Genomic DNA, 14721 nt, shown 5'->3' with positions numbered 1-14721 from the left:
AAGCCGGATTTCCAACGGTATGTGAAACCTTATTCGCTGGCAGGTTCAGTTCAGCCTGTCAGTTTATTGGTTTGTTTGTGCGGTTGCTACGGAAACGGGATGAGTGACAGGCACCCCTCTGCACCCAGCTGTTGTCCCTCTGCTCTTAAAGAATCCCCATTAAAGCCCAGTTGTTGCATTGAGGCCTCTCCCGACAACAAGGGGAGGGGCTCTGATGTCACGGGTCTGACACATCTAGCGCCAAGCAATATATTACGCTACAGGCCAGAAGACGCTTACCGACCACACAGCCCTAGCTTATTTTTAAAGACAGTTTATCAAAGGATGTTTAACGTCAGCATTGCAGAGAGCTGAAACAGTCGTACTCATTGTTTGATCCAAAGTCTGAGGAATGCATACATTTACACCACCCTTTTCATACCTCATCCAAATCAGCTGTATATTTAGCTCCTTCGAGTGACCCTTCCAAAACACTTGAAAGGCGAGAGGTACTCGAGATCCAACACTCCTAATTAGTCGTACGAGCGTCAGTGCCGTGCATGTCCCTCGGTGTTTATTAGAGCAGTAATGCCTGATGGGTATTAGGTGTCATTCTGCCGTCCAGCGCACGCATCACTGCCCCATGTCCAGGCTGGGCCTAACTGGACCTGTGGAACAACGACCCGGTAGGCCAGCGCGCAACTTCCAAGGACCTCCGACTTCCATCCCAGTGGAAGCATACCGGGAAGTGTTGCCATGACGCCAACAGCCCCCCAGCACAATTCCCAAGGAGAACGAGCTGCACCTACCCAAGGCTGCTGAGCCGTAAGTGGAAATAAGAGTGAGAAGGAGGTTCCATATTCTTAGTTGGCTTACCAAAGAGCATCACACACACACACACACGCACACACACAAGTACTACTCTCAGAGGACACTTATCAGAGCGAAGATAAAACACAGCCAGACTGCTCATTTATTGGATTCACGTGGAAATTTCTTCGTATCAGGAGCACAATCACAGCAATTACGGCTCTCCCTTGGTCACACAATCTTAGCAGAAATGGAGGGACAATAAACGTGTCAAGAGTATAAAACCCAGAGTTTGTCCTTGCCAGGTGATTACAGTAAGTTACACCTTCGGACAGGCAAACCCAATTACTTGAGCCAATGTATAGGCAAGCTAATGACAGTTTGCATGCCATGGTCAGGTTTAAGGAATGATATGAAGGACTAGAACTACACTCACTGAGTTTTCCGCGCACAGGTTCATAGTAAGGTGAGGATATTCCCCCTGTCGCAGGGGCAATTCAGTGATTTTTTTAATGCAAAGGAGAACTTCATCATTAGCCAATAAAATGTTATGAATCAGTGAGCGACAGGGGTGGGGGCACCCCAGGGGCCAGTCAGCTTTCAGCTGTGGCTAGTAGCCCCGCCCCTGAGTGTGCCCCAGCCCAACCCAGTCACTGTCCTTGGTCCACCACATCCAGACTGCCTCAGTTACTTCTTTCTGGCATTTGAGGCCTTGTTTCAAGTTCAAAATTTACATCTTTAATTAGTGTTTTTTTTTTTTTTGAACAAATCTTCCTGAGTGTTTCTGTAAATGGTCACACATCAGGTGGAGCCAGAGACTTCATCATATACAACATTTCAACGTACATGTATGCGTAAGTATAAATACGTAAATAGTAGCATACGACAAAGTGTGTACTTAAAACAAAGGATACTTGTAAATTCCCATATAAAAACAAATTCAAATAATATATTAACAGAATAATCCGAAAAGGCACCGATGTTTCTTAATACCGATAATATGCATATTTTTACTTCGCGAAAGAAATATGTAAACATTGCATGTGTGACTTCCCTTGGCTATGCATTCCCACATCTCACTGTCGGCTTGAGAGATTCGTTTCGGAACATTTTCCTAAATAATAAATAAAACGGGAGCTCGGTTGGGAGGAGCGGGGTGACGTTCTTTGTCTACGCCACTCCTCTGCTCATCCCGCTGACCCCCGCGAGAGCTCTCACACTCCTGGAACATCCCGGAGCGGGGGATCTGGAGGTGAGAAGGGCCTACCCTTCAAACACCTTCTTGCACATGTTGGAGTTCTCCTGGTGCAGCGGGAATTCCGAGCCGGGAACAAGGCCTTTCCTGCCTTTGCGGGAGGTGAAGCTTTTCCCAGACGGAAGGCCCTCATATTTTGTTAGGGTCTCTCTGCAAGGGATGGAGATCACATGATCATGATCACATGATGATCTTTTTTTTTTCATTTTAGTACAGGATAATACACCGGAAACCTGCTTCCAGTATAGTAATCCTTGCTAATCTTGAGGGTTGGCAGAGGAACATGGATGACAGGCATCCGCCATGGTGTATACTGGCGACCGGTGGCAGACCGACATCCACAGCAGCTGGACTCACCTGAAGGGGAAGGTGGCCTTATCCATCTGCAGGCAGACCAGGAAGGGATACTCAGAGAACTGGACCGTGGTGACGAAGTCCAGCGATGCCTCAGACTCGAAGCTGACCTCCATTCCAGCGCGTGCGAACTCCAGGTCCACAGTCACGTTTGCATTCATCACCAGCGCACCTCTGCAGTGACACAAGTCGAACGTCATGGTCAATGACGGTCAATGACGGTCAACAACAGACTTTGGCTGAGGCAACAAGTAGGCGGCAGCTAGCAACAACGACATGGGGATCCGTGCTGGAACACCTTCCAGACCAAGATGAGTAATGAAATACTCATACACATTATATCATAATAATGACCCCCAGCAAGCGCTGACAATGGCCCCCACACTTACTGTAGTCCTATAGATAGCCTGACGTGCTCAACGGAAGACGGGATATATGACCAGCAGCAAATCACACACCTGCCACTGCCATTCCCGCATGCTGGTGCAAACCCAGCACCAAATACCACCCAAAAGCCCGGCCCAAGAGACTGGTCCGAAACAAGGACAGGCAGCAGCCGGGACGCTTTGTCACAGTCACCCGTTAGAACCCGCCCAATGACGCAGGCCACGGCTAACGGCTAGCACCATTAGCAACATGACAAAAGGAGACCATGGCTAATGCTAAGGCGAACATTTTTAAATTTAATACTTAATGTTACTTTTCATTCTGAAGTACGGTAAAATTTTATGAGAAAATGGGACTTTGACCACTGACCGATATTTCTGAATTTCAGAAAACACCATGTATGACAGCGTAATGAATTAAAATGATTTGCAGAGCGCACTTAGCTGGCTGTGACCACATGACTGGCATGTTCGGCCCCATAAATCATCCTCTCCCCTGCTCTGTAGTAAAGAGAGTATGTTAGGCAGCTAACGGCGAAATCCTGGGTGTAAATCCATCACCGAGCGTGCGCGTGACCTGCCCTCCACCCGGTACACCAGAGGGATGTGACCCCACTCACAGGGCCTTCCCGACCACACCGCAGCCCACATCAATCTGTAACGACCCAGGTCCGTTCTCCGGGCCTCACATCCGAGGAACAGAACCTCATACCTGTTGTTGACGCTGGTTTTGGACTCCCGGTACCACAGGCTGATCTCCATGCCGCCCGAAATGTCAATGGCCAAGCCCCCCTGGAACTCTATGCTGGCTTTCAGCCCAGACTGTAATTGGAGGACCTGGGGGGTGGGGAGGAGGGAGGACGGTTGGCACGGAAGAATTCAAAAACCAGCAAACAGCACTGGACCGTGGAAAGATGAAATGAATATGACTTGTCAAGCAAGCACTGCCTGTAGAACATTTCAAGCTATCCGGTGTGGAGGTCTATTCTAGGCATCCCCGGCTAATGGCGCCTGTACTCCAAAGGCATTTTTCTTAATTTATTACTGCTTATATAGAGGCATAATACTCCTGTAATGTATATGAAACACGCAACTGTTCCTTACAGTAGATTTATTACAGTTTAAATACAGCCCAAATTTCTTCCGTTATGCCACCAATCAACTCCAGCCAAGCAGCTTCAAAATCTCACAAACCATGTCATCGGCTGTAAAACAACCATGGTAATCCAGGGTAAAACTTCACAGCCCAGTGAAGTGGCATCCTGATGGAGGACCCCATATAATTCCTTTTATTGCAGAAACCCAAAGCCAAAAATAGACTAATTGTAATGTTATAAGACTAATATCTTGGGGTAAGAACATCACAGGTTACAGGCTCCAATGCATTAAAAATCTGAGACTGCAATCCCCAGACAGGGTGTATAAAGTAAGGGTTAATGCATGACAGGCCATGCATTATATGTTTTTAAACATTATACGTTAAGCATTCCGTTGTAGTATACCATTATTATATCATTATTGTCATGTTTACAAGCAAAAAACATAATTATTAGTAGAACTACTTTGTTCCCCCAATGATTAAACATTTCTGTTCACTAACTGTTAATTTTTAAATTGTGTTCTACATCTAAAATTTTTAAAAATATTACCTATTAAATATTATTATAGCGCATTAACCTACTGTGAGTTACTGGTTATAGAAAATGAATGATCCTTCCGACCAATCAGATCTGAGAACAGTGCCATGCTATAAATCGTATTATTTAGTGCAGTTAATTGCATGGTTGATGCAAGTGAAGGTAGATGTTTAGAGCAATCTGGACAGTTCACATTTTTTGCTCCCTCCCAGTTCCCGGTAGCTAAAATGTGAACTATCAGGGAGCTCAGTGGGAGCAAAAACATGGACCGACTGTGGGTCCCCGTTGACCGGCTTGGGAAACACTGCTTTAGAGTGAAGACAGTGTGAGCTCATACCTGGGAGTGGTCCAGCAGCAGTATGAGGCCTTTCACTACGTTCATGGGGTCTCCAGACATGGAGAACATCTTGGACATAAGGTCGCTGTAGCCCTTGAAGAAGGTGACGGGACGTAGCTGCACGTCAAAGAGCAAAGCCGACATGCCGGCAAACGACTCCAGCTCCTCTTCACCTTCATCGGCCGTGGCAGCAATGAGGGACTCCAGGCCCTGCGCCTCGATGGCCACCTAGAAAGCGGGAGACGTGACATCAGTCCTGCTGTCACCTTCACAATCCTGCGGGGGGCATCGTTTCTTCAGCTTACCTGAAGACCATGCAGATGGAAACCCCCGCTGAGGGCGAAGATGTTCATGTTGCTTCTACGGAGAACCCCGGACCCGGAATACAGGAGGTCAAGGTTGTAGATGGTGGTGATGTCCGTCTCTTCTGCGGGAGGACATATTCATCATCAGTGGTTCAGGTCCAGAAAGTAAAAATCCAGACCAGGATTTTGTTTCGACTGACCAGTTTAGTCACTGTGACTCTTTATACTCAACTGGTTGGCTGAAACGAAACTGTGGTCTGGATTAATACTTTCTGAACCTGAACTTTCCACATCTGTTCATCAGAACTGCACACATTTTGTTGTTTTCTGTGCGTTACAATGCACAAATGTAGCAATACACCGAAACAAAAATTCTCGACAACACTGGAAATACAGAAATACTGCTACATAATACTGTCGCCTTTTCTAATCTAGCCTCCTAATCATCCCCTATATATAATTAGCAAATTCTCTCCTGCCTCTTCATAGTAAAGTGACGATACATACATACATTCATTTGTCATTCATTAAAAAACTCCAGACCAGACTCAACATTACAGGACTATGATAAGGATTCACCTATAACCACAGCCACGGCGGAGGAAAGTAAAAGGCAGAGTAAAAAGAGGAGAGCACCCACTTGTCATGTAGCCGGAGAAAGCAGAGGAGGAGCCCAGCTTGGAGAACCGGTCATAGTTGTGTGTATTCATATCCTTCAGGACTTTCTTGATCACCTTACTGAAGAACCACAAACGAAAGTCCCATTAATCTCTGATCCAGTTCTGTTAATTCTAACTTACATGATATATGGTTACCGGCACCAGAAAGTCAGAGCTATCGAAGTACAACAGGACTATTATTTGTTGATATTTCCTATTCGCGACACCAGCACTCTTAGCAACCTGTAGCAAAATGATTTTACCATAATACATTGGCTGAAGGTACCTCATGCGAGAAAGCCACACTAGAGCCTACTGAGAGAGTGGGCTCGCTGCCAATAGACTACACTTCCCATCACGCACCTGGCGGGCATTTCAAAGCGCAGGATATCCTGCACCTTGGAGAGCATGTACTTGTTCATCTCCTGGGGCAGGTGCCCGATGGATAGCAGCAGGTTTTTCACTTCCATGTACGAGGGGCTACTGCTGAAAATGACGTCGGCGGCGGCCGCCCGCACGTTCTTCTCGAAGACCCGCCGGTTCTGGTGGTAGATGCGGTTCAGCGTCCGTTTCACCTGGATCGCGAGGAAGCCAAAAGCTGTAAGCATAGCGACCCTTCCAGAAAAAGACCAAAAGACCTTCTGTGCTCCTACATTAGCAGTATATTTGGTTGTCAAGTCAAATTAAGAGTTAATGTTGGAGGAAAGCAAACCCAACTTCCAGGATGGTCAATGAGTGTCTCCGCTCTACACTGCTGGTCAAGGTTATCAGAACGGCAGGGCGACTGAACATAACATTACCAAGTTAGCGTTTGCTCAACCAGCCCTTCAAGTTTGTTAAGGATCCCACGCAACTTAAAGGTTGGTTAAAGGCCAGGTTTGCCAAACCTGACTCCTGGCTCAGCTTCATGTATTTTGGTTATTGTTACCAGCCATATCCGTTTCCATAATTTATTTGGCCCAGCTAGTAATTAAGCATCTGTCAGTTATCAGTCCCGTGAAGCAGGTCATTCATGAGCGAATGTCATCAGAGCAGACATGTGGTTTGTGCCTGTCCAGGCCCCACGCTGACACGAGTCCCTCACCTCCTCTGTGATGAGATGGAAGTTGTATCTCTGCAGGGCCGTGATGGCGATAGTGCTGCAGGCCCCGACCTCAGATTCGGCGTACTTGGTAAGCACTGGGATGGCCTCTGGGACCAGTGCATTTTTCATGGCCAGTAGGTACATCTGTACTTCTGACTCCACCTTTGTGCTGTCAGGACCCTCCAGGATCAGGTTCTTGACTTCCACTACAGTCTGGGGGTGAATAGATTGGGGTTAGGGATAGGTTAGGGTTAGGTTTATGGCTAAACAAATCCCACCATCAGAGCTGCCTCCATGTCACCTTGCTTAGCATATGGGCTGGATTACGTGCTTAAACAGATTCCACTGGCCACCTAGCAAGCGATGACATGCAAACTGATGTGACCGTCTAACTACGCCGCAGCCGGAAAAGGTCAATGACATCCAGGCACTGTCACTCAAGAGCAAAGTGACAAGCGAACTCACAGGCAGGTCACAGCCCCCTTTCTGACAGAGCTTCCGGACGAGAGCGCCCAAGATGATCATCACTGACTCTCTGATGTCAGTACTGGCGATCTTCCCTTTCCACAAACCCTGGGTGAAGAGGCGCGGTAACTTAAGGTTACACAGACAGCTATTGTGCATTGTGCAGAATGTAAAAACAAGTAACAACGATAAAACAAGGCTCTCCAAGCATAGATCGGCTCAAATCCAAAGGCTGCCCATCTATTAGGAAGTAAGAAAGTGCATCAAATCCATAAATCATGCAAGTTCTGTACGACGAATCCAATAACGCTACGTCACATGGGTGACCAAATGTCTACGCAATTATATTAGCAGATGGGTCGGCCATATTCGAAGATTCCAAAACAGGATTCCTGTTTTTACTACTAACAACATTCAGTCTATAATACAGATATATTCTCAGAATGCCTGGACAAACATCCAATAATAGAATGAGGACATTATCCCATATGAAAGGCAGATGAGTTCATGTCCTCAAGACAATCGTGCTTCTCACCAGCAGAGACTTCAGCAAATCCTCGTTGGGGTGGGAGGCAAAGCCACAAGCATAGAGGAACCGCTCCTGCAGGACCAGCTGCTTCGAGTTGGAGAAGTCTATGAACTCCAGGAGGGCCTCCATGGAGGCAGGAGTCTGGGCGGAGGTGACGGAATCCACCAACTGAGGCCTGCCAGCGAGGAGATAGGGGCAACATAGTCACACACACACGGGGCAAATACAGCACCAACTATAAGTTTGCACCCTCAAGGACTCCCACCATATACAACAATAGCTATGCAATGTCATGTCCTGGATGAACTAAGCTTATATAATAGCTTCGTCATAAAGAGGGTTTCCCGAAGACCGAAACATACAACTGTGGTTAGGATTCGCCACATATCGGCTCAAACCAGAAGACCACTGCCTTCTGGTTTGAGCCAATTTATGGCGAATCCTATGCGGAATTCGCGGAATGTAAAAACAAGTTACACCAATAAAACAAGGATCTCCAAGCATAGATCGGCTCAAATCCAAATGCTATGGGTGCACATGGGTGACCAAATGTCTACACACTTATATTGGCAGATGGGCCGACTGTATTCAATTTATGGTGGGTCTGCGTGGGCTTACAGGGCCGTCTTGGTGCTGTTTCTCAGCACTCGAAGGATCTCCTCCTTGGAGGTTCTCCTCAGGGTCTGAATCAGCCCCAGGAAGGTGCGAGGTCCCGTAGCTCTTGACAGCCTTTCTGGTTCCAGGTCCTTGTGAACACGCCGCCAGTGCTCCCAGAGCTTGTAAGGGGTGTGGGGGGGCGGCCAGAAGATGGTCAGATTACCAAATATTTCATTAAAGTGCCACTAATGGCGTGAACTCCAGTGAATGCTCCAGACACTTACAGATGGGCAACCCTTGCAGTGATGCTTGCCCTTCGGGGGTAAAGGGGTAATGGCGACAAAATTGGCGTCCAGCGACTTGATGACGGTGGTGATCTGTTTTCCGGCACTTTCCTGAGGTCCAGCCTCTTTTTTCACCAGCACCAGTGACTGCCTAAAAAATAAAAAAAAAACAACAGAAATAAGCTACAGCAGAATGCAGGTTTTCCCAGGAGAAACCTCCCAGGACAGCTGACACGCATACACAATGCAGTAAAAAGGCACATCTGAAACTGTAGCCTAAGATCACACTTATTTGGGGCCTGTGCAGTAAGCGCTCAGGAAGGGTGCTAAGCCCTGGATAAGCCCTCCTGCGGCCTCCCAACTGAGAAACCCGAAATCAAACACGCAAGTCCAAGTTTAAGCACTAGCTGTAGCAGTAAGTGGAGAGGAGGATTGCAGTGGCCAAACTGAATGCCAAAAACACAAAGCTTATATCACAGCAATAGTGACTAGTTAAGTATTAGGCCAATGTCAACGTATTTAACGTAAAACACTTCCGTAAATCTGTAATGGGTTTCCCATCGTTGCATGGTTATTTTCACTGTCTGAGGTATTTTTGCACAGGCCTACCGGGAGACCACTTTGGTGGCAATGGTGCGACGTGCATTGACAGAGATGATGTGCGTCTCCTCGGAAACGGCCGACTTGATGAAACCTTCATGCAGGGTGAACTCCGTGATGGAGGAGGACTTGCCACTAACACCCAAGACCTGTAGGGGGAGACAGAGAGCAGACGGCGCAGAGCCATTCTGGTCACAAATAAATGCCGGTTGTAGGAATGCCATATGTAGGCATCAACAGAATCCTCCTGAAACGCATGAAGGCTTACAGTGCTCCAGGTCAACATGACTTCCTAATGACCTGATCAGACATGGCCGCTGCTTTCCAGAAATACCTGTTTTATCCCAATAAACAAATAGTGAGTATTAACTTAACACTGACCGGGTTAAGTGTGGTGAATCCCGTCTCAGCCGTCTTACAGCTGTCCAGCAACTTAACCCGGGTCACCTGGTCCTTCCCGGCCTTGTACTCCACCGTACACCTCCCCGAAACGTCCACCTGATTCCAAATGGAAACGACGACGTTGGACGACATGTTATGTGACCGGGCCACCAATCAGAGCTCACAGTTAACAAACAGCTACACAGCTTTTAATCATATTTCAAATGCATAATATTTATGTTCAGCTCTCAGTTAATGCTGCTGTATAACAAAAATAATCAAAGAAAATTCGAGAATTTCCCTCTAGGATCAATAAACTTTAATCTAATGTAATCTAATCTAATTTAATTACATGAGTATTAACAATACATGTAACAAGGCCCTAGTGGCTAATCCGTGTCACTGCACCAGTAACAGAGGACTAGACAGCAACCTCCTCCACTTTTCCGGACGTGAGCTGCAGCTGGAGAAGGCTGGCCACACCCCTCTTGAAGTTTCTGATGACAGCAGGTTCATTCTGGTACGAGTACAGGCCCTTCACCTACCACGAACACAATAGTAAGATTTTATTTCCCAACAGTGAATTAAGTCGTTTACAGTATAACTGACACTGAATGATCATTTCATCCCAGTGGATTACAACACGGTGTCTGCGATCAGAAGGTTGTCGGTTCCGATCCCATAGTCAGCAGAGTGATTTCACGGTTGGATGCTTCAGCAAGACCCCTAACCCCCCCCCCCCCCCCCAATTGCTTTCTCAAAAAACATATATAGCTTTGGATAAAAAGCATCTGCTCGTTAAGTAAAAATGTCCTGTTTACTCTCTCCTGCCATATATTATACTTTTATAGAGAAGCTTTAAACTTAACAACCAAATCTCAACGCTTCATATCTGATAGAAACATTTCCAGTAAGGATCCCAGCATTCAGCATGTCCTGGATAACGGCACGCCGAGTGCCCTTTACGCAACGTGGCACATCGGTCACACTGATCTGCCCGTGTTGTCACGGCGATCTCAAGGGCAGCCTGACACACCTCACACCCTGACCTTTGCACACGTGTGCCAGGTGTCAGGAGTTTTACTTTAGGGAAGCTGGGATAAGCTCACTAAATACTTGGGACATAATCCTTTGCTATTATAACGTCTAAGGTTACTATTTACTCTATCAGACTCTACAACAAGGTCACCCTATGGAGAGGGGATGTGACTGTCTGAATGGCCTTGAACTGCCTGCATTCACAGAACATTCATACATTCATTGCACAACCCACTAGGCTGTTACTACTGAATTCCATGCATTACTTTCCCCGACATTCTTTGCACTGTTACAAATCATTGTAATTTATTATTTCTTACTGTTTAAAATGTGTTGTGCTACTATAAACCTGCAACTTCATTTGAGAATAAGTATCTGCTTAAGTACTTCTCTAATACTGTAATGGAGTACTTCGGGGGGGGTTGCATTACTATCATTCCGTCATTCAGTGTCCCAGTGTGTACGCGTCAGATACATTAACAGAATGCCCGTCACGTCGCTTACCTTCCCAAGCTTCCAGTGCACCAGGAACGGTCTCTGCAGCGTCTCCAAATTGCCTTTTCCCAGAATGCTTTGGGTAGTGGAACCGGCGAGGATGTCTTTCTTTTCTGGACGTGGTGCAACGTTCTCGATCTTCACATCTCCAATCTGCGGCAGTCAAAGAAGAGCTGGAATGACATATCTACACCCCCAACCCGTGCTATAAGTTCATCTGGGCATTTCACAGCCCCTAAGAAGAGCAGGTTTCATCAATACACTCGTTCGACAAAGAGGCTGACTGTGAGGGACTCAACCTTGAGACACAAAGTATTTAATGTACATAACAGACGCAGCCCACTGACATCTGGGGTCACGACCTCACACCTTCACAGGAAAGCAAAGCTCCCACAGGGGGCTGGAGCCAATCAAAGTCGTCTTTCATCGCCATGGCAGCTGGTTTCCTTAATCCCGCCGGCTACACAGGAAACGGACCCAAAGCCCTCATTTAACCCAGAGTCACATACCAGCACTTTGAGTAGCTGATCATCTTTACTGCTTGGATTTCTCCACACCAAGTTGATGTCAACGCTGGATGAAACCCTATAGCCAGCGCTGCTCTCAGACGACCCCTTGGCCCGGTCCAACAGCACTTCAGTGGAGTAGCTGAATTTGTACAGCTGCCCATTGCTCAGCCTGGGCCCGACGACGCCACCTGGAACAACAGGGGAACATGCTTTCAGGAAAAACAAAGACACAAAATGAATGACATGTGAAAGGGAGGTTCTCCTCACTCAATACAAGGGAAGGCCTATTCCAAATATCGCACCCCCATCTTCAAAAACTGCAACCAAATCCATGATGTAATAACTCACTGTTCCACTGAGATCCCCAGCATGCTGTTGGTCGTTTGTTAAGTTAATTAATGCCTCGCATTCATATGAAGCACTAGAAATGTGTCTTGTATCTCCACACCTGATAGTAGGATAGAGTTTTGCCCTGTTTCAGACCAGATTAGGCGAGGGTAGGAGTGGGCAATCTTATCCTCAAAGGGCTAGCAAATATGCAGGTATTGGAATAACCTTTAGGTCAGCTATTCAAATCCAGGCATGAGAACTTTACAGCCAAGCAGTCCCCCAAATTAGTACTCTAATTAGGGAGTTGCAGCAAAAACTCACACACACCCTTTGCAGATATGATTGCCCACCCCTGGGTCAGAGTAATAAATACAGGTAGTGGGACTGAAGAACTCAACCACATCTAGCCCACGGGCCAGCAGGCAGCTGGCAAAGGAGATGCTGGAGATGCACCATTTTCCCACCACCTTTGTGATACAGAAACTATTCTGGAAAAGGGTTCCAAGGAACTCATGTTGATTCGCTGATGCTTCGGGTGACCAAACTGAAATCCGGCTCTATCACATTGCAGAGCGAAACAAGTGTCCTGCCTCGGAGGCAGGAGTCATCGAGGCATGACTCAGTGATGAGGGAACTATAGACTGACGTGTCACTGCTAGGTTGCATCATCAAGTCCAAGTGCTCAGAACTGCAGAATCGCTAAAGCTATTCAGTTCTGGGATTTTCAAGATATAGGACAGGAACTTGTTCATAAAAGTCCTGACAAGAAAACTTAGAACATAAACACGAGCCACACGCTAATACTCATTTTGCATAACAATTAACCAATTATCCTTTACTGAATTTTTGCTGTAATAAGATGTTCCATACTGGACTAATAAAACTAACGGACTAAAATCACACAGTAATACTTCTGCTTGCTTGTAAAAGCTACAGCTGACTGTATACAGGAATCTTAACAACCTCAAACTCAAACCCATGAACTATTAATTACACTGCTAGAGTTAACGTTTTCTGTAAATCCATACCTTCCGTACATGCTTTTACGGCAAATGCCAAATTTCCTCAACAATAAAAGCGAATTTGTGTCATAAAATGATTAATCAAATGAAATTATCAATATATAGTAATAGAAATTACATTAAATTGCAGATGGACGATATCTTGGTTACTTACCTTCAACTGAGGCAGAAAAACAGGGCGAAATCGTGCAGAGGAAAATGAGCACTGATCTAAGCATAATGCGCCTTGTGGCTGAGGGGTACTGGGGAATAAAACTGGGTCTCCTCGCGCGCGTCTGAGTGTCCGCAGAGAGGCGCAGAGCCGCTCCGGTGCCGTTTATCAGGCTGGGGGCAGAATCCAGACTCCACGCTCCGGTACTAAGGTCACGCCGCCTGTCAATGATCAACCGGCCGATAAGCGGCCACTGTGACAGGGGCGTTTTCGCTCAGAGGAGCCCCCGGGATGCGGCTGGTGCCGATAGTGATGCGATGCACCCCCCGCCGCCCTGTTACATACAAGCCTATTGAAATCAATGTCTTCTTCTTAATTGGATTTAAAACTCAAAAGCCAGCGCCTCGGTTTGAAAGGATTATAGTGCACGTAGACGAACTTTGAGGAATATTTTAAAAATCAACTTAAAAGTTTAATTTCCAGTTGTAATGTCAGCCAGCCCTTGAAATTTGGGGGAAAAGTCAAATGAATTTTTGCATAAGTAATACAGCATCTTGATTTTAAGGTCTGCCCATATTCTTAAAAAAATAAAGACTAAAAATAAATCAAATACATTTGACGCGAAAGGATGAACTTTAGGTCAATAAAAATATCTATACATCTGTAGTATTTTCCTCCGATTGGCCAGCTTTCGTCTGTTTTATGTGTCTGTCGTGGAAAACCTTTTACCAACTTTCAGGGCTCGGTAGTGAACAGTGCCAGACATTGTGCAGCCTGAGTCCGGTCCCCCCGGCCGGTTTTTGGTGGGGGGGGGGCGAGCAGCGTGCGAGCCAGCCAGCCTGTATAGGGACTTCAGTTTACATCAAACTGGCACTTGGATGCAGCGCTAACGCGACATATTTCATATTTAACTACTTTCATTTGATAGAAGCGTATGAATTGGAATGAATTTCTCCGGCTCCTTTTACTATTTTAAGTCGTTTCCCGCACCATGCATAACGCGTAAATAAGATTTTTAAACGTAAAATTCGCAAATATACTGCAGAGCCGTTTCATCAGACGGATTTATCCTTGGTGACGAGAGACGCCTTTTGAATTAAACTCTAATTCACGTTGACTTCCATGGCGCAGGAGCGGCGCGAGCTGATGACGCAGGACGCCGGACGTGGAATCAAAGTGAAAAAGAAACATTCACGACCCCAAAAGGGATTGTACTTAATAAGAAAAATATATGGAAACTGTAAAATTTGATATATTTAAGCGTGATGTTATCATGTGTTTTCATGCTCTCTTGAGTATTATCGCTGATCAGTAGCTGAATCATTCAAAAATGATGTGTGGGACGGTGGTGATAGAAGCACATTACTAGAAATGCCTGGGTTTTCCAATCACCAAGTTATAATGACTAACTCGGCCAATTATCAGAGCAATCTGTGTGTGCTGATAATGTGTTTTTGAACTAATCACAATCGAGGTCCAAGTTCGACTGGACACTCTTTTCCTGTATTTTCCAC

The 14721-nt window shown here is 46.2% G+C and overlaps 1 protein-coding gene across 1 annotated transcript; it reads right to left on the bottom strand.

The window, feature by feature from the left end:
• Positions 1-914: 914 nt before the first annotated feature.
• LOC125720557 (microsomal triglyceride transfer protein) lies at positions 915-14328 on the bottom strand. Its single transcript, XM_048996098.1, has 18 exons — positions 13211-14328; positions 11705-11892; positions 11205-11348; positions 10096-10203; positions 9663-9779; positions 9291-9430; positions 8682-8832; positions 8419-8576; positions 7807-7975; positions 7272-7379; positions 6807-7019; positions 6086-6297; positions 5704-5801; positions 5064-5185; positions 4759-4986; positions 3497-3621; positions 2402-2572; positions 915-2194 (listed from the first exon to the last, which is right to left on the bottom strand). The coding sequence occupies exons 1-18, from the start codon at positions 13272-13274 to the stop codon at positions 2053-2055; spliced, it is 2658 nt and encodes an 885-aa protein (XP_048852055.1). The 5' UTR covers positions 13275-14328; the 3' UTR covers positions 915-2052.
• Positions 14329-14721: the final 393 nt, after the last annotated feature.

The sequence above is a fragment of the Brienomyrus brachyistius genome, chromosome 25 (genome assembly GCF_023856365.1).
Source record: "Brienomyrus brachyistius isolate T26 chromosome 25, BBRACH_0.4, whole genome shotgun sequence".
NCBI classification, from domain to species: Eukaryota; Metazoa; Chordata; class Actinopteri; order Osteoglossiformes; family Mormyridae; genus Brienomyrus; species Brienomyrus brachyistius.
Note: the sequence above shows the minus strand (reverse complement) of the source record. Positions and strands in the feature narration are given on the sequence as shown.